The sequence below is a fragment of the Panthera uncia genome, chromosome B4 (assembly GCF_023721935.1).
Source record: "Panthera uncia isolate 11264 chromosome B4, Puncia_PCG_1.0, whole genome shotgun sequence".
NCBI classification, from domain to species: Eukaryota; Metazoa; Chordata; class Mammalia; order Carnivora; family Felidae; genus Panthera; species Panthera uncia.
In genome coordinates, this window is record NC_064809.1 from 24,548,100 (window position 1) to 24,567,680 (window position 19,581).

At 36.8% G+C, this 19,581-nt stretch overlaps 1 protein-coding gene across 1 annotated transcript; it reads left to right on the forward strand.

Moving 5' to 3' along the window:
- Positions 1 to 3,014: 3,014 nt before the first annotated feature.
- Positions 3,015 to 18,773, forward strand: RAB18 (RAB18, member RAS oncogene family). Its single transcript, XM_049626641.1, has 6 exons — positions 3,015 to 3,104; positions 3,805 to 3,885; positions 8,413 to 8,485; positions 9,714 to 9,832; positions 9,905 to 9,971; positions 13,928 to 18,773. Exons 1-6 carry the CDS (start codon positions 3,015 to 3,017, stop codon positions 14,101 to 14,103), a joined length of 606 nt encoding a protein of 201 aa, XP_049482598.1. The 3' UTR covers positions 14,104 to 18,773.
- The last annotated feature ends 808 nt before the right edge of the window (positions 18,774 to 19,581 follow it).

A 19,581-nucleotide genomic window follows, 5' to 3' on the forward strand; every position in this document is an offset into this window, starting at 1 on the left:
ACGGTGTTGAATTTTTGTTAATCTGTCCCATGTATTTTACATCTCAGACATTGTCATTTCATCTCTAGATGTTTGATTTGAGACTTTTTATTTTACTTTTATTTATTTATTTTTCTAATGTTTATTTTTGAGAAAAGGAGAGAGAGATTGTATGGGCAGGGGAGGGGCACAGAGAGAGAGGGACAGAGGATCTGAAGTGGGCTCTGTGCTGACAGCAGAGAGCCTGATACAGGGCTCCAACTCAAAAACCGTGAGAACAGCTTAACTGACTGAGCCACCCAGACGCCCCAATTTGGTGGGTCTTTTTAATCTCTCATGTCTACTTAACTTTTTCAACATGTGCTATACAGTTAAAATAGTTTTTAGTTTCCTGTTTGCTAATTCTAACAACTTGGTTTCTTCTGAGTCAGTTTCTGTTGATTGCTTTTTCTCCTTTTGACAAGGCAGGCGATTCCATTGATACAGAGGTGTGCCTAAAAAAAAAGATTACCTTAAAAAAAACTGAATTAAGTATTTAATTAAAAATGCAAGCCCAAATGAACAAGAAAAAAGCCAAAATGGTAGTTCTTCTGTGAATATTATGATTTATAGTAAGAAATATATATTTGGTTCCTGGCACAGAGCTTTTAAAACTCTTTGATTTTCTTTTTTTTTTTTTAATTTTTTTAACGTTTATTTTATTTTTGAGACAGAGAGAGACAGAGCATGAACAGGGGAGGGTCAGAGAGAGGGAGACACAGAATCTGAAACAGGCTCCAGGCTCTGAGCTGTCAGCACAGAGCCCGACGTGGGGCTCGAACTCACGGACCGTGAGATCATGACCTGAGCCGAAGTTGGCCGCTTAACCGACTGAGCCACCCAGGCGCCCCATAACTCTTTGATTTTCTTAACTAATTGGAGCAGTCTTTGGTTTTTCTTTAAGAAGCCCCTTGCAAGCACAGCTGAGTTTATGTTAATACTGTGACTTCTGGAAAGCCTTTAAGTGTGGAGGCTGGTTGCCTGGAGAGGGAGTTGGGATTTTCAGTCCTACTGTGTTCTTCCCTACCTGAGGGGAGGGGAGAGGGGACTGGAGATTTTATTGTCACTGAAGAGCAATACTGATTTAATCAATCATGCCTAAATAATAAAGCCTTCCTAAAAATGCTAATGTGAATTTTGTTTTGGCAAACACATGGGAGTTCTGGGAAGATGGCACACTTAGAGAGGGCATGGGAGCTTTGTGCTACTCCCCCTTATTTTGCCTTACTCATCTCTCCATCTCTTCCATGTGGGTTATATCCTTTTATAATAAAACGACAGTCTAGTAACTAAACTGTTTTCCTGAGTTCTGTGAGCCACAGATTAATCCAATCAAGGGAGGGGATTATGGGATTGTGGGAACCTTTGATTTATAGCCAGATAGTTGGAAGCACAGGTAACAACCTGGATTTGGGATGGCATCTGAAATGGAAGCAGCAGGCTTATAGGACTTAAAAGACTTATAAGGACTTATAGTTAGCCCTTACCCTGTAGGATCTGATGCTATCAGACTGAATTGAATTGTAGGACATTGATGTCCCTGCAGAGTCAGAGAATTACTTGTAGGAAAAACCCTCACAATATCTGGTCACAGACATGTTCATTGTTGTAATAGAGTAGAGGAGAAACACGAGAGTGTTTTTTGCCTAGACATTCTGCTTTTGGTATCAGCTTTTTGTCATCCACATGAGGAAGTTGAAAAGATAGTTTAATCAAATCTAGTAAGAAGCTGGCAAAATCAAATTTATTAAAAAGATTCTCACTATGGCCACCAGTAAAAGCAAATGAAGAGCCACTTGTAAAACAGAACCACCAGACTTGGTGAAGAAGCAAGCAGTTTGAGCATATGAAAGCTAAAGAGCTCAGTATCTGAGTATGAGATTCCGCAGAGGAACCAAGGAAGGATGAAATGGGGACTTGAAGGGTCTGGGTCCAGATGAGGTACCCTTTCAGGCTACCTGTGTGGGCATTGTTTCCTAAGGATGTTATCTGTGACTTTCACATTTAATATCTCAGAAAAGTAACTTTGAGACTGTTATTAACACATAAATTATACATATGACAGAGACTGTCATTAGATTGTCAGTTAACATGAAAAACAGGAAACTGTAAAAGAGAAAGAGGAGATTGGGAAAGGGAAAGTAAACAAACATTCTGCAACAGCGAGTTTCTTTTCTTGGGTAGATTAATTAGCCAGTAGCTAGCAAAAAGGCCAGTCTGCCCTTGGACATGTTGTCTGGAGTAATTAGGGGAGAAAAACGTTCTTTATTCTCTGAAAAACTGTGAGAATTTAGCTGTAGAATATATATGACAGGTTGTCTCTCTGTAATGTCTACCAGTGGCCTTAATTTATTTTAGTACCTGCACCAAGTCAGAGCCATTTCCCTCATTTGAGTTTTCTCAGGTTTTGTTTTTAAAGCAATATGAATAAAATGGAAATAATTTTATATATTTTTTCATAAATGGCATAGTATAATACTTCTTTATCTAGAAACATGGTGAATACAAGATTTTTTAATATGAGATTTTTTGTTTGTTTAACTGCAAAGAAACTTCACACTTCGGTTTTTCCTTGGGCTGTAATTGTCACTGTCCTTTAATTGCCCATGATTCTAGGTTTGGCTTTATCAGCAACTTTGTCACCCGAGCCCAAAACACCAAACTTCTTTTTTTTTTTTTTTTTTTTTTTAATCTTTGGTATACAGAAAGAGCTGGTGTAATGCATATTTTGAAGTGTATTTTTATTATCTAATTTGTGTTTGTAGTGGATCACCAGAAATCATCCAGGAATTACTAATATGTCTCCATATTGGTGACAGGTATTCTAGGAAGTAGTATATGAGTGAGGGTGCTGTTCATCTTAGTTGTGCTGTTCTGAATTAATTGTGACAAGCTAATACGATCTTTTGAAAATTTCTTTCCAAGCTTCTTGAGCTAATGCTTTCCCTCTGGCCAGTGGGGTAGACTGCACGTTAATTTTGATACTCTTTAAAGACATGTGGGCAGTTACTGTTCATTTAAGCCAGATGGCATGTGTCAACTCCTTTTCCTGGAAAGGGGGAGGGTTTGGGGGGGCGGCTGCTGTGGTAAAACCTTATGTGTCTTTTTATGGAGCTCTTCTCTTTACATAAGTTAGTACTTACAGAAGATTTTCATAGCACTTTGAGTACTCCTCTTTGACTTAGGAAGTTTCTTAGCAGATTGAGCCCAGATGTTTTTGTGTGTAAACTCTCCTTTTGCAGTTATGCAGTAGCAAGTGATCATCGATAAAGTCATATAGAACGAATACTGGTTTTTCGGATAAAAACAAAACAAAGAATTCCTAAGACAAGGAATAGGGGACTTTTTATTATATTTTTACCAAGATGCCTACAGTCAGAATCTGAGTTAGGGGATTGGCTCTTGATAATGCAGTGTAGATGCTTTTGGAGCCCCTTAGAAAATTGCCCTGATCCAGAATCAGCCCAGTAGTCTTCTCTACATTAGTACCGTGGATTCCAGGACTTGGCTTTTAATGTGCATTGTTAATCACCATACTGCATTGAATTTTATTTTTTCATTAAACTTTTAATTTTTTTCAAGCAAGTACAAATAGGTGAGTGTTTGAATTCTGCAAGCATTTAGCATTTGGTTTTCATTTATCCTGATTAAATCCTAAGCTGCTGAACTTGAGTGATACTTTTTTTAAAATTTTCACATCCATAACTCTAAGAATTAGAATTTTCAGCTTTCTGGTTTTCTTGGTAGTTGATTTTAAAAGTATTATTTTACTGAGATTCTTACTAGTATTTTCATTTTTTTCAAGGTGTTGACTTTAAGGTGAAAACAATTTCAGTGGATGGAAATAAGGCCAAACTTGCAATTTGGGTAAGAGTTTTATTTATTTATTTTTTTTTAATTTTTTTTTTTTTGGGTAAGAGTTTTAAAAATGTATTTAATATAAGTATTCAAATTCTACTTTTTAAAGAAGCAGAAATTGATGTGTGTAGAGTTCTAGAGGTAAATGAACAATTGATATTAAATATCTTTTGGGAAATTTGATATTGATTAAGGGATAAACAGTAAATAGTATGGCTTATAATTGGATATGAGATAGATACTTGTTTTACTTAAATTTTTAAAGTATATAATCCCTTAACATTTAAAAGCAGAATAAAGTATAGAAAAATCATCTTGTCTGCCAGAGAGAATTATTGTTATTGAATCTGTTTCTTTAAAGTTTTAAGAAGACAATATAGACTCAGCTAACACTGAGGCAATTATTTGGGAGAAAGGGATGAAGTGATACTTAGGAAAAAATAATTTTTTCATGTTTGTTAGTATAAATATTTATAAAAACTGAGCTTGCCAACTTTGGATTTATTTTTTAATACTGATTCCCAGTCTTTCTTTACTTACTGGCTTCTTTTTATCTGCCCTTGAATCCAAACATTCTGATACATCTTGCTTTCCTAACTAGACCTTTTCCTGGTAGTGCTGACCGAATAAAGTAGCATTAACTGTCAAAAACATCCAAGATGCTCAGTGTCTATGTCTGTCTGCCTGTCTTTTCCCTCCTCCTATCCACCTACTACCTACCTATGTATGTATTTACCTACCTACCTATTTCTATCTAAATGATTGCTAATACATATTTAATATACTAAATATATTATACATATAATTTATAAAAATATACTCTTTTGTGTATCTGATTCCCACATATACTCTAATTAAATATAGAAACCATTTTTATTACATGTGATAATATTAGAACTGGTCAGCAGTCATCACATGAGATGTACTTCAGCATGGTGATTAAATAGTAAATGGACATCAACTACAGATCGAAACAACAAATTTTCATGCATTGTATCATCTGATTCATCTTCCTGGCATTCTCTGAATGGCATATTATTTCTAACACAAGTTTTATCCTAAATAACAACTAACTGTGTGTATCTCATGTTTTCTTGTTAATTTTTTTCTAACATACAGTACTTTACACGATTGGTAGCCTATTTGCCCCTCTCCCTGAAATATAATTATGATATCAATCAGAATAGTAATGTCTAACAGAAAACAATTTGGCATATGTTGGACTAGGCCATAGTGAAATATATTGAACAGTTTAATTAAAAATGCTGGCTTCAGGGCGCCTGGGTGGCTCAGTCAGTTGGGCGTCTGATTTGGCTCCGGTCATGATCTCGCCGTTCATGGGTTCAAGGCCCGCGAGGGGCTCTGCGCTGACAGCTCAGAGCCTGGAGCCTGCTTTGGATTCTGTGTCTCCCTCTCTCTCTGCCCCTCCCCCACTCATGCTCTGTCACTCTCTGTCAAAAATAAATAAACATTAAAAAAAATTAAAAAAAAAAAATGCTGGCTTCTTTCTGTTCAGAAAAAATATGCTACAAATATTTTTTTCCAGTTTGTCATTTACCTTCAAATCTTGTTTAGGATGAGTGTGTGGGGGCGGTGTGGGTGATGAGGGGAGAGATGTTCTTGCCAGACCAAGGTGTTAGTACTTATATGGTCAGACCAAGTATTTTTCTTCATGAATCTGGGTGTCGTGTCGTATTTAGGAAGGCCTTCTCACTCATTAAAAGAAATACATGAATCCATTGTTTGCTCTAATTCTTCCGTGGTTTTATTTATATGCATAAAATGAGTTCCCCTCCCATTTGGATGGCCCTCCCAGGATCAGTCAAATAGAATAATCAAGTATAGCCCTGTCCTCATTGCTCCTGAAAGTGCTGCACACACATCATGGCCTACTTGGCACCTCTGATGCTATTTTTCTTTATATCCTGCTCTCGCTGCCACTCCCATATTCTAATACTTTGCCTTTCCAGATCCTCCCTAACCCTTTATCCATTTCTATCTTTAATAATCTCTCCTCTCACATCAGAGAGGAAAACCACAGATAATAAGGTCTGTTTTTCTTATCTTACAGAGATGTCATTACAGTTATTGCAGATTCCTGTCTTGAAAACAAACACAAGCAAAAATCTTAACTTTTGACTATTTAAACATATACATTTTATAGTTATTATAACTCCTGATCCCATACTATGGCACAGGGGTTTTGCCCAAATTATCATACCTACTTAAACATCTTTATAAGTGAATCTAAAAAAATTAAGACTCTAAACAGCTGGACTAACTTAAATATTTGTGTATTAAGTTGTGCAGTATTTTAACATCAAAACTTTTTTTTTTTTTTTTTTTTGCTCTGGGATTTTATTTTAACTAGAATTGCAGTTGTGATTTTTATGTTGTGTTTCATCAAGGCAGTTATTGAACTTGATCTCAGTGAGGACCAAGGGGGCAAAATTCATAGTCAAATGCTTTCTGCTAGTTCTGGAAATTAATTTATTGCAGCATGCATACGGTTTCATTATGCAAACAGAATTTTTCTCTTATAACAAAAAGTCTTGAGACTAAAATATTTCTTGCATGGTCCTTGCCCTAGCCTATGTCAGATTATCCAAATTATAACCTGCTTTAGATAGCAAGTGCACTTCACTTTAATTTAATCTTTGTGTTATAATTTTTTGTTATGTATTATTATTATTTTTATTATTTGTTAACTTGTTTATATTATTGTTTTTGAAAAGTTGACTCAGTCTGCAGATTGAATAATTTTAAATATCAGAGACGTTTTGTAAGAAACTTTGGAGGAAAGGGAGTTTTTGTAAAGAGAGATCATTTTTATCTCAAATTTATCTGTTTAGAAAGTTTAATTTTGTTATCTTTTTCACTTCAACATGGCAGGGTTAGGGGCAGTTTCTGTAGTGGTAAGAATCTGGAAGTGAGGACAGTGTACGTTTACGGAAGCTCATCTGGAGGAAGGGAAGAGTAATGGAAATGTAAAGTGGTTTACTTTGAAAGTTATTTTCATCTTAAGTTTCTCTTCTGGGGCTAAAATTACTCATATACTCTCTAGCTATTGCTCTTGTCTTAAAGCAGTCTGCATTTTGACCAGGCAAAGAAAGTAGGTAATTGCTGGTGCCTGTCATTGCTGGTTTAAAATTCCTCTCCAATCTTATAAACCTCTTAGAGGTTATTAACATGTTTTATATCTGAAGGAGCTTCTGCTTGCCCCATAGCTAAGCTCCAATTTACAGCCATGGGAGTGGCAGCTAAGGTGATGTTTAATATATGTCTTCACTTTTCTTCAGGTTATTTTATATTAGCAGACTGGAAACTTTTTCTTAAAGGCCAGATAGTAAATATTTAGTCTAATCCTAAAGCAGGCATGTGGCAATGCGCAAGCAAATGGGCCTGGCTGTGTTCCAGTAAAACTTTATTTAATAAACAGGTGGTGGGCTGAGGGAGCTATTTGTCAACTGCTGTTTTGAAAAATCTTAGGTACCTTGAAGCCACAGTCAAAGGTGGTAGAAAAGAGACGGAAGGAACCAGGCCCAGAAGTACAGACTTGTTAGTTTTTTGGGTTTTTTTCTTTCAACAAAAGTTGAGCAACAATCCTGTGGCAAGAATTGCTCTAGGCATGGGGGTTAAACTGGTGATTAAGCAGACGAGGTCTCCTTCCTCATGAAACTTAAACTTCCTAGCTAGTGTACATCTTGTTTATCACCCCTGAGATGTGTCAGAAACATGTGATAACAAGTGGTTTGGTTTTATACATTTTCCTAAAAGAAGATAAATAGAAAACACTTGAAAAGTCCAACCTAAAAATTGCTTACCTAAAATAAGACACTCCTGTAATTCTCTCTTAATTGATTCTATGTTAGAATCACTTGGGAAGATTTTAAAAACTTCAGTCTTACTTTAGACCAATTAAATCGGAACCATTGGGGATTGGACCCAGGCATCAGTATTTTTGACTTCCCAGGAAATTTCATTGTGCATCTCGAGTGGAGAGAACCATGGCTTTCAATGAAATGTGTTTCATGTATGATAAAAATCTTTTTTTTTTTTAATTTTTAATGTTTTTATTTTTGAGAGAGAGAGAGAGAGAGAGAGAGAGAGAGAGAGACAGTGTGAGTGGGGGAGGGGCAGAGAGAAAGGGAGACACAGAATCTGAAGCAGGCTCCAGGCTCTGAGCTGTCGACACAGAGCCTGGCATGGGACTTGAACTCACAGACCATGAGATCATGACCTGAGCTGAAGTCAGATGTTTAACCGAGTGAGTCACACATGCCCCTCATGTGTGATAAAAATCTTTAAAAAGAACCTCTTTCCTTAGATGCATTTTTTTCTAAAGATGAGTCAGTATTTATTAGTTTTATTATATGTAACAATTGTCAGTAAGAGAATACATCTTTAAATTTCAAGTTTTACATGAGCTTGTGCATAGATATTATTTTTAATAATGCTGTTTGACTTTCTACTCTTAATACATTGAAGATCTATTATATTTTGTTTTATTTAATAATGACTGATTGTCACTTTTAGGATACTGCTGGTCAAGAGAGGTTCAGAACATTAACTCCCAGCTATTACAGAGGTGCACAAGGTGTTATATTAGGTAAGGTTTTACTTTAAGATACTATTGTTGTTTTATTATTGCAGTTTCTGATTTTCCTTGTCTGTGAGGGTCAGCAAGTTTTTACTTTTCTTCAGGTTCGGGGTACCTTTATGTAACTTGAAGTCATATTAGCTTCATTTAATATTAATGAATATTTAAACTTTCAGAATTTCTTTTCAGTCCTTTGTCTAGCAATTAAAAAATAAAGATCAGACTATTTGGTTTTAAAGCACATTTTGGTGTGGACATAATTGAGGATTAATCCACATGTAATTGGCCTGTCTTAAGAGTGTCACCAGAAACTGATCTTCAGTCCGCATTGTATTGACATATGCTGTAGTTTATAAAAGAAGATGGCTAGTTTCTTGGTGGAGTCTGTTTTATTAGTCCTAAAAAATATCACAAATCACTTAACACTGTTGATTCATAATCACACAGAATTTTTAAAAAGTCTTAAAAAGTACTTGTTATTGATAATCCTGGGAAACTTTTTAAAATAAATATTGATCACTTTTAGGGAGAACATAGCTTGTGAGGTTTTGGTTTTATTTTGTTTTATTTTGTTTTATTTTGTTTTGTTTTATTTTATTTTATTTTATTTTATTTTATTTTATTTTATTTTATTTGGTTAATTTAACAGCAACTCTTATTTTGGTTCAGCATCTTTAAGTTTAGAAGATACTTTAAATTAATAAGCTCTTTATATATTGTAATGCAGTGTGATGTAAAATGAAAGTGATAACAGGGAAACAATCAGGATCCTATCTACTAACTTTAGAAATTTTTTCAAAATTGCAAATTCTGTTCCTTGTGATAAATAAATTAACAGGGTCATAGATGTTTAAAGTCCTCTAAAATGTTTTGGTATTTTGCCACAGATTTGAATCTAAAATGCTTTTTGTTTTTTGGATAAACATCTTCTATTGTTATGAATGGGAACAGCTGTTGTTTTGCCGAAATTAATTTTCGGTTACAGCACAGGATACAATTTCATTTCTCTCAGTGTGTGTTAATAAAATCGAAGTGTGTGTATGTAAATGTATTATTGTTGTTTAATACACTTGTTTCTTCCATCTGAGTTAGTTGCTACTATCTGATGGTTAAGAATTGAAGACTTAAAAACAGACTTGCTTATATAATAACATTGCTCTTAGTCACATATCAGAAATGTAATGTCATTGCTTCTTATTTTAAATGCTTATTTAATGAGTGAGCCTTTTTATTTCAGTTTATGATGTCACAAGAAGAGACACCTTTGTTAAATTGGATAATTGGTTGAATGAATTGGAAACTTACTGCACGAGAAATGACATAGTAAACATGCTAGTTGGAAATAAAATTGATAAGGTAAGAAGTCAGACAGTTGGCATTTTGACTATATTTTAGTAGCTTGTCTTAATCTTTGCATTTATATTTTAGGAAAATCGTGAAGTCGATAGAAATGAAGGCCTAAAATTTGCCCGAAAGCATTCCATGTTATTTATAGGTAGGTGTATGAACATTTATCCTTTCATTATTAATGAGGAATTTTAAAATGAAGTTTCTGCTACATTTTTTCTCTTTATGACTGTAAAATGTATGTACTTAGTTCAGCATTTTCTTGTGCTATAAAATCGTAACTACAGAGCCAGTTTCTTTTTTCCTTCTGTATAAAAGATAGGATCACATTATGTAAAGTCATGTAGGACACAGGTCAGTTGTCTCTGGGTATAATGGCATTCGGTAAAGCCAGGTGCCCAGTGCCGTGGTTGTACCTTGCTGGTGCTTGTGTTGGTGGCAGTGGCACCACCTGGAAATTTGTTAGAAATGCTTCATTTCAAGTCCAGCCCAGCTTTTCTGTATCAGAGACTGCATTTTAACAAGATCTTCATGTGATTTGTATGCACATTAATATTTGAGAAGCTTGGTAGAATGGGGGCTGACAAACTATAGCATGGGCCAACTCTGGCCCCACCATTTGTATTGGAACACAGCCATACCTACCCAGTTATCTACATGCTGTCTTTCGCTGCGTTCATGCTTCAAGGCAGAGTTTAATAGTTACAACAGAAACCATATGGCATTCAAAGCCTAAAATATTTACAACAAAAAGTTTGTTGACCGCCTGTCTGGAAAAGTGGACTGGCTATATCACTGTGGAGGTTTTAACATTTTAGGTTTCCTGGGCCTTGTCACATGTCTGAAACTGGGCCTGGAAGATGTTTATAGACACCCTAGTTGATTCTGTGTGAAGGCAGCTTTAAGAATTACTGATGTAGATATTCCACTGTGTTAGAACCTTTTAGGAATTAGGAAATGGAAATGAAGAACATCGTATATAGATAGAAGCAGGGTGGTATAAATGGAAGGTAATGGGGAAATTTAGAAAGGAATTGAATACTACCTCTTCTGCTTACTTGCTGGGTGTCCTTCATTTTGATATATTAGTTCAATAAACATTTATTGAACGCATATATAACGACCAAAATGGACAAACTCCCTGCCCTCATGAAGCTTACATTCTAGTAGAGGAAATAGACTTAAATAAGTAAGCAGCACTATGATGGAAATAAAACATTCTAAGGGGAGGAAGTATGATGGGGGTAGGAGGAAATTAGGGAAAGTTAAACTTTGAGATCGTCCCATTTGAGCAAGAATCCATCATATGAAGACCTAGAGGGAGAACATCTCAGGCTGAGACAATAGCACATATTTCCTGAGGTAGGAACCAGTTTAGGTGTGTAAGGGGCAGGAAGAAAGCTTGTGGGCTGAAGGAATGGTATATGTTGGGGGAAAGGATGGTGGTGAAGGGAGATGAGATAGAGGTCATTTGGGCATCATAGGATATGGTGTGGAAGTGGATTTTATTCCAAGTGTGAAAAGCAGGGGAGTAGTGCTGTGATCTGATATTCTTTAAAAAGGCTTGTTTGTATAGAAAATGTTCCATGAGGAGCAGAAGCAAGAGGCTCATCATTCTCTTACAATGGCCCAGATGAATAATGCTGTTGACTTTGAATATGGGAGCGGTTGTGGGTCGTGGAAAGTTGGCAGATCCAGGGGATATTTTGATGGTAAAGGTGGTAGGCTGTGTAGATAGATTGGGTCTGGAGGGTAAGGAAAGAGAGCCATGAAGGATAACGTCGAGTCTTTGGCATGAGCAGATAGGTGGATTGTGCTGCCGTTAACCATGTGTGAAAGACTGAGATAAGAATAGGTTTGGGAAAGTGAGTAGGGAATCAAGAAATGACCTGTAAGAATGACTTGTTTTTCAGATAACTAGTGGACATGCTGGTCATTGGCATTTAGCTGGTGTTTAAAGTCATGGAACTGGAGTGCCTGGGTGGCTGAGTTGGTTGAGCATCCGACTCTTTTGTTTATTTATACTTATTTATTTATTTATATATTTTTTAAACGTTTATTTATTTTTGATAGAGACAGAGCACAAGTGGGGGAGGGGCAGAGAGAGGAGACACAGAATCCGAAGCAGGCTCCAGGCTCCGAGCTGTCAGCGCAGAGCCCTACGCGGGGCTTGAACTCACAAACTGCGAGATCATGACCTGAGCCTAAGTCAGATGCTTAACTGACTGAGCCACCCAGGCACCCCAAGCATCCGACTCTTGAATTCAGCTCAGGTTATGATCTCACAGTTCGTGAGTTTGAGCCCTGCGTTGGGCTCCGCCTGCTTGGGAATTCTCTCTCCCTTTCTCTCTGCCCCTCCCCTGCTTGTGCGCTCTCTCCCTCTCTCTCTCAAAATAAATGAATAAACTTAAAAACTTAAAAAATAATAAAGTCATGGGATTGTAGTGATCACAGGAAGAACTGGATAGAAAACGGCTGAAAATTGAAGCCTGGGGTACTCCCAGCAGTTAGAGGTCAGCAGAAAGAGGAAGTGTCAGCAAACAGGTTGTGAATGATGTAACCTTGAGAGGAGGAGTGTTCAGCATCCTGAAAGTCAAAAGCAGACAAAGTATTTAGTACAGGAAGAAAGTGATCAGGTGTATCAACTGCAGCAAGATGTCAAATAAGATAAGGTATTCGATCTGACAAGATAGAGTGTTGGTATTTTTTAAAAGTTTCAATGGAGTGGTGAGAACAAAAGCCTACATAGAGTACAGTTGACCCTTGAACATTGTGGGGTTAGGGATGCCGACCCTCCCACACCGTTGAAACTCTGCATATAACTTTTGACTCCCCCTGAAGTGAACTGCTAATAGCCTGCTGTTGACCTGAATGAAGCCTTCCTGATCGACAGTCAGTTAACATGTAGTTTGTTATGTGTATTACACACTATGTTCTTACAATAAAGTAAGCTAGAGAAAAGAAAATGTTGCTAAGAAAATCATAAGGGAAAACACCTTTACAGTACTATACTGTATTTATAAAACAAAATCCATGTACAGGTGGAGCTGCACAGCTCAAACTTGTGTTGTTCAAGGGTTGACTGTAGTTTGAAAAAAATTGTGAGGTAAGAAAGTGGTAACAGCTTATGTAGGTAACTCCGGATGACGATTTTGCTTTGAAATAGAGTAGAGAAACTGGGTGGCTACCGGAAGGCTTTGTGGGCTGCAGGGCAGGATGGCTGGTTGCTTGGTCGGTAGTAAGATGGACAGTAATTTTGGTAGGCTTTTAAGCTGACTGATGTGATCCAGTAGTGGGGGTACATGATTTTTCATTGAATGAGAAAGGATGGGATCCCATCCCATCTAGAGCTAGAAAGGGGGTTGCTCCTAGATGGCAGCACAGCATTTCATCCAGTGTAACAAGACTGAAGGTAGAGCCCAAGGCTGCAAATGCAAGCAGGCTCGTTCGTCCCTTAGTGGGATGATCAGTGGCTCCTGTCAGGTTGTTTTTATTTTTCTCAACATAAAGTTATGTGATGAGCTGAAATAGAAGAGTTTTATGATGAAGGAATAAGAGAGTCCTCTCAGACAGTAAAAAAAAAAAAGGTAATTACTAGGGAAAGGTAGGCTAAGGGAGCAGGGCTAACTGTGCACATGAGTTTCATGGGCATAAATGTCAAAGGAGACTGGCGTCCATGGTTGTATGTCATTTATTCAACTGCCAATAGCTGCTTGGTTGCAGGCACAGAACAACCAGATGGTTAAACTTGGAGACTAAGTTTCCTTATTCTGAAATGGGAATAATCTCTGCTTTGGGGCTGATTTTAAGAGCTAACTGAAAAATTAAGGAGGAACTTTGGCATCATATATGAGTAGGGTTTTACAATGTACAATTCTGTCACAAAATTTTGGCCTTATATACTACTGTTGTTATGGATAGAATTTAAATAGCTCAACTTTGAGAGTTGGTAAATTCATGAATATTAAACCCGTGGGGAGAAATTGCTCATGACTTGTCTTTTTATATATTGTCGGCTGATATTATGCCATAATAATTTCCCAGAAAAACATAGGAATATGACCAGAAAAGAATATACTATGACATTTTTTTCTCGGATTTCAGAGGCAAGTGCAAAAACCTGTGATGGTGTACAGTGTGCCTTTGAGGAACTTGTTGAAAAGATCATTCAGACGCCTGGACTGTGGGAAAGTGAGAACCAGAATAAAGGAGTCAAACTGATACACAGGGAAGAAGGCCCTGGAGGCGGAGCCTGTGGTGGTTACTGTTCTATGTTATAAACTCTGGGAAACTCCCATCTCTTGCATATTTGATCAGATAGTGACATCTTTCTGTATATAAACTCTTTAACTGCTATTTTAGGGACCTTGCAGTTTGCACATATTTGTTTCGTATCATGGCAGTAAATATTTGCAAGAAATCCCACTCATCGGCTTTCCCAGGTAAAATGTTATGGTAAGCATGCACAGTTTGCAGTCTACAGTTTTTTATGTAACATAAAATAGGTGTACTTTTATAAGTACATTTGATTTTATGATTTACATTTATCATGTGATAAAAAAAATCCACCTATTTAGTATATGTTGATACAAGGTCTACTTTTGGTCTCCTCTTTGCATAAATACTCCTCTGTCAATTACTGAATTAATTGGTATGTAGAACTCCTAGAACTACTAGGAGACATTCAGGTATCATCAAACCTGGCAAATTTCCTTTCAGGAATAACAAAGAGCATGATTCCACAGCTTTTGTAGGATGTTTGCAGACAGATTCTCTTTTAGTACTAAGCAAAATTCTCTTTAGAGGATGCAATCCAGGCCAATTTATAATTAAATCTCTGTTTGTTCTGATGATGCTTCTGAAATAGCATTGATATGTTTGGTCTTACTTTTACATTTTCTTCAATGAGTAGCTCAGTTGCTTAACTGGAGTTTTAATTCTGTGATATGTACATTGGATTCTGACTCTTTGTGCATCATTTTTAGTTATGTGGTGTTTGGCAAAATGGCAATAAGGTTTTCCCCCATTTTGGTTTCAGAAGGATGAGGATAGTGTGTTTATGTAACTCATGTAGTACTTAACCACTTTTAAAACCAACACCTTTTTCCATAAACGTTGATGGTGTTTGTCCAGGTACCTCAATTGTAGCTCGTGTAATGTTTATGAACATCTGTATCTTACGACTCCCCTAAATGGCTAGTTGATTCAAAAACGTATTTCTGTGTGTTGAGGGTTGGGAAAAAAAGAACACTAAATGACCATTTGAGAAAGACATATTGCTTCCAGATTTTGATGTGTGTGGGAAAATACTGTTGCAATGAAAATCTTGGTAATTTACTGTAACAAGTAGCCAATAGTTTATCAAAACCAACTTGTCCAGACTAATAAATCTTTTCCACAGTATACAGTTTTCTAACCTCTTGCTATTATACATTGCATATTTTTTTTCACTCGTATGTTATTTAACTTACATTGATATCTGCTGTTTTATGCCCCTGAATAAGTTATTTGTCCTTTCAGGCAGGTTACCATGATACCCCCTCAGTAAGATTTCTGATACTAATTTCTGGGTACAAATACTAATTGTATAGAGTTGCAGGTGATACTTTTTGGGGGTCACTTTTGCAATACTCGTGATAGTGGATTTACTTCAAGTTGGGTTCTAAAATGTACATCTTCACATAAGAGAATCTTACATTCTACTTGGTTCACACTTCTTAGACTACATTACATGTGATTAAAGGTTTTATACGTTATATATGTATTTACTAAATATAAAATATTTACTCCTTTACTGTTGGAGAAAGGTAGCTAACACATACTTATGATTTGTTTGTGTCACATTACAGCTGTAGATTTGTGTATTTATGTAGTATTTGTATTGACAAGACATTTATTTCTTTGTGCTTTTTGCTCTTTGAGCTATATAATAATCTTTTTGTGTATTGGATTGTCCTGTTGATTTGGTCAAAATTTGGATACATATGAGTCACTTACTTTTAAACACTAATTTTGTTTGATAGAATTATATTGTAACCTTTTGTAGTTTTTGAAATAAATATAGCCTGCTTTCCCTAGATGCATTTGCGAAGGAAGTATTCTACATCTCCCTGTTACTTTCATTGGCTGAGGAACATCTGAATGTAGTCTGACTCAGATTCTATTCTGTCATATGGCTTTCACTTTACTATTTTGTTGCAAGCTTATTGTTTCATAGTGGAGGCTTTCTTTTTCTTTTTTTCCAGTGTTTTATTTATTTTGAGAGTGAGCGAGTGGGGAGGGGCATAGAGAGAGAGAGGGAGAGGGAGAAAAAAAGAATCCTAAGCAGCCTCTGTGCTGTCAGTGCAGAGTCGGATGCAGGGCTTGATCTCAGGAGCTGTGAGATCATGAGCTGAAACCGAGAGTCAAATGCTTAACTGACTGAGCCACCTAGGCGCCCCAGTGGTGGAGATTTTCTAAGTGAAGTAGTTATAGCATCTAAAATTGGCCACTTAAATAGCTGAGGATTTTGTCAGTTCTTCATTTTCACATCATTGGAAGTAGTTTAGAAGTACCTTTTGCAGATGGTGCAAATTAGAACAGTTGGAATACAGTGTTTGGGATTCTAGGAGTGCTGACACAGATCTAAGCAAATAAATAAATATTTAATTTATGTTTAGAGTAATAGTTAACATTTACTGAAAGCTTCCTTGGTGCAAAGTGCTGTTCTTAGTGCTGGATTAATTCCTTAAGCCTCACAGCAACCTTAAGAGATTGGTTGGTACACCTGTTATGCCCATTTTAAAAATGAGGATAGTGAAACCTAGATATGTTAGGTAACTCCCCAAAGATCACATAGCTTAATCAGTGATGGAGCTGGATTCCAGTGAAGGCATTTTTTATATGTCTATACTCCTAACCACTGTTCCTTTTGTGTGGCTGTTTACTAGCTTTTTGTTTTAACACAACATGGTAAAAGGAGTTCCCCTATTTTTTAAAAATCATTCTTTTGTTATTTACTTTAGAAAATCTGAACTACTTCTATTAAGTAAATTCCATTGGTATAAACTAACCAGGTAAGTCATTTGACCTAAAAGTTAAGGTAGGAGAGTGGGTAGTCTTTTAGTTCTTTGACCTTCTCAGGATTGAATGAAAATCCCTGGTTTAGGAAAGATACAAAGGCAGGGGACATGTGGGACCTTAACTTTTTAATTCGCCCTGAGAAATGAAATTAAATCTGGGAACAGTCTTTTGCTCAAAATTGAAATCTGGGGCGGCGGGGGGTGTTTTCATTTCGAGTACTTAGTTGCCATATCTGCAGATTCACACTTGGTGTTGACTTTCTAGTTGAATGCAGTGGCATTGAACTTGATTTTGATTCATTGTACTTTTCATACTCAAGAAGTATATGTGATTCTGCACAAGTGTGGGACTGGCCCCGTAGCTCATAAAAGAATCCTTATATCATTACTTTCTCTATCTGTGAGATGGCACAGACCTACCTCATATCCATGATATCCTTAAAGATGTTTTTTAATGTTTTTTTATTTATTTTGAATGAGAGAGTGAGGGAGCATGAGTGGGGGAGGGACAGAGGGGGGCGGGGGATAGAGAGGATCCCAAGTGCTTTGTGCTGTCAGTGCAGAGCTCAACACGGGGCTTGATCTCATAAATCATGAGATCATGATCTGAGCCAAAATCAAGAGTGTTGGATGCTTACCCATAACTGAGCCATCCAGGTACCCCCCCCACCCACCGCCCGCCCAACATAGTATCTTTAAACACAGTTTACTGTATAGTTTTTCTGATTTTCAAGTAAACTGGTATATTCCTCTAGGTCCTTTCATTTGTAGGTCTTCTCAGTACTCAAATATTATGCTTCTGTATCTTGGGTTCCATTTCACTAGTCATACTTTGGAAGTTTTTTGATAAAAGCATTTAATGTTTCCAGAAGACATTCTAGTTCTGACCCCAGCCACACCTTGGGTTATTAACTAGAGATTCCATCCTGGGTTTTGTCTAAGAATGTTGAAAGAAGTGAATAAGAAGAAGTAGGCTAAATCAAGACTTGGAGCTAAGGAATATAAATACAGATTTACCCAGATCTCTTTTTTCCCATCCAAATGGGAACATCTCTTCGGAGGGGGAAAAAAGGAGTCAACTTCTGTTATGGGGCTCTAAATTTTCCTATTGTTATTAGCTTTCTGTTTCATATTTAAGAATAGGTGTTGTTTCTGGTTGTGGTATAAAGTTTGGGTGCCTCTTAGAGCTGTTTTGTTACACACACATTTCCAGTTGTGTGAGCACCTATTGTCAGTCCTGCCCTCCCACACCTCTCTCACACACAAACGGTACTTTTTTTAATTATTAGCCTGATAAGCAACAGATTATTTAATTTTATTTGTATTTTTTTGACTACTAGTGAGATTGGGCACTTTTAGTATTTTATTGGATATTTGTATTTTCTTTAATTCCTTGCTCATGTATGCCAATCCAGCATTCGCTTCCATGTCTTCTTTGGATAACCAACTTCCTCCCATCATGCATGTGGTTTAGACGGGATTGCCACACCCCCAGCTCCAGCTAGAGTTGACCTGGTTATCTTTAACCAGTGCTACTAACTCTCCCTTTTCCCCCACCCCCCAAAATAAATGGTTCAGGGATAGTCACCTGACCCAGCTCAGGCTACTTAGATAAAAGATATTTGCTGAGGCTTCCTTAGGACCTGCTGAAAGAAGATACCTTCTTGGAGATAGTGCGGTGCAAAGACTCATGTTTTGAACTTGCTGCAGCTAATTTTTTCTACTACAAAAGAGTCAGCCTCAGGGCTGTACCAAAAAAACGAGAGGGAGTCTAAGTTGGAGCCCTGATGCAATTTGGAACCTCTGGATCAAGTTGGACCTGAAATCAGATTTGCTTCTGGACTTTTTACTTATGTGAGCCAATAAATTCCTTTTGTGTTTTAAGCCAATTTGAGTCGGATTTTCTTTTTTCTTGGAACCAAATGTATGCCACATGAGTGTATGTGTTCTTATTAGTAGGGGCTTTTTGTACACTGAGTTCAATATGTTGATATTTATTTGCATAGAGAAGAAAGAAGTAAAACTATCACTTAAAGAACCATTACTCTTAAATAACTTAGTGAGGTTACTTTCTCATGTATTTCTTTATAGATATAGACATATAAATGAGTTACATTCATACATGTGATTTTAAGGACTTCTTTGTTTCTAAGGTCTCCTGTGTTTTGATTTAGTTTCCTCTGTCACATGGATACCCACATGAATACTTACGTCTCTCCCCCCTGAGGGAATCAGTGTTACCTGGCATGTATATACCCTTTTTGCATTTCTCCATGCCTCTGAGCTCTCCTCCAGTGCAAAAATATGTATATACATTGTCACACAAAAATGGTATCATCTGAGTATTTCCTCCTATTTCCTTTCTTACCTAACCGTACATTGTGAAAATCACTTCAAACCAATTTATATGCATCTAACCTCTATTTTAGTGATTGTGCAATGTTACTGTTCCGTGGTATGGATTACCACTATTTAACCACTCCCATAGAAATGGGCGTTTATATAGTTTCCATTTTTTGCCCTTGCAGATGGTACTGCAATAAATATCCTATCCACAGATCTTGTTGTTTCTGTGGGATATATATCTAAGAGTTGGATCCATGGGTCAAACAAAAATGTGTATTTTTTAGGTTTGATGTATTTTACAGATGCCTTTCCAAAAATTTGTAACAATGAACGTTTCTACTAGCATTTCCC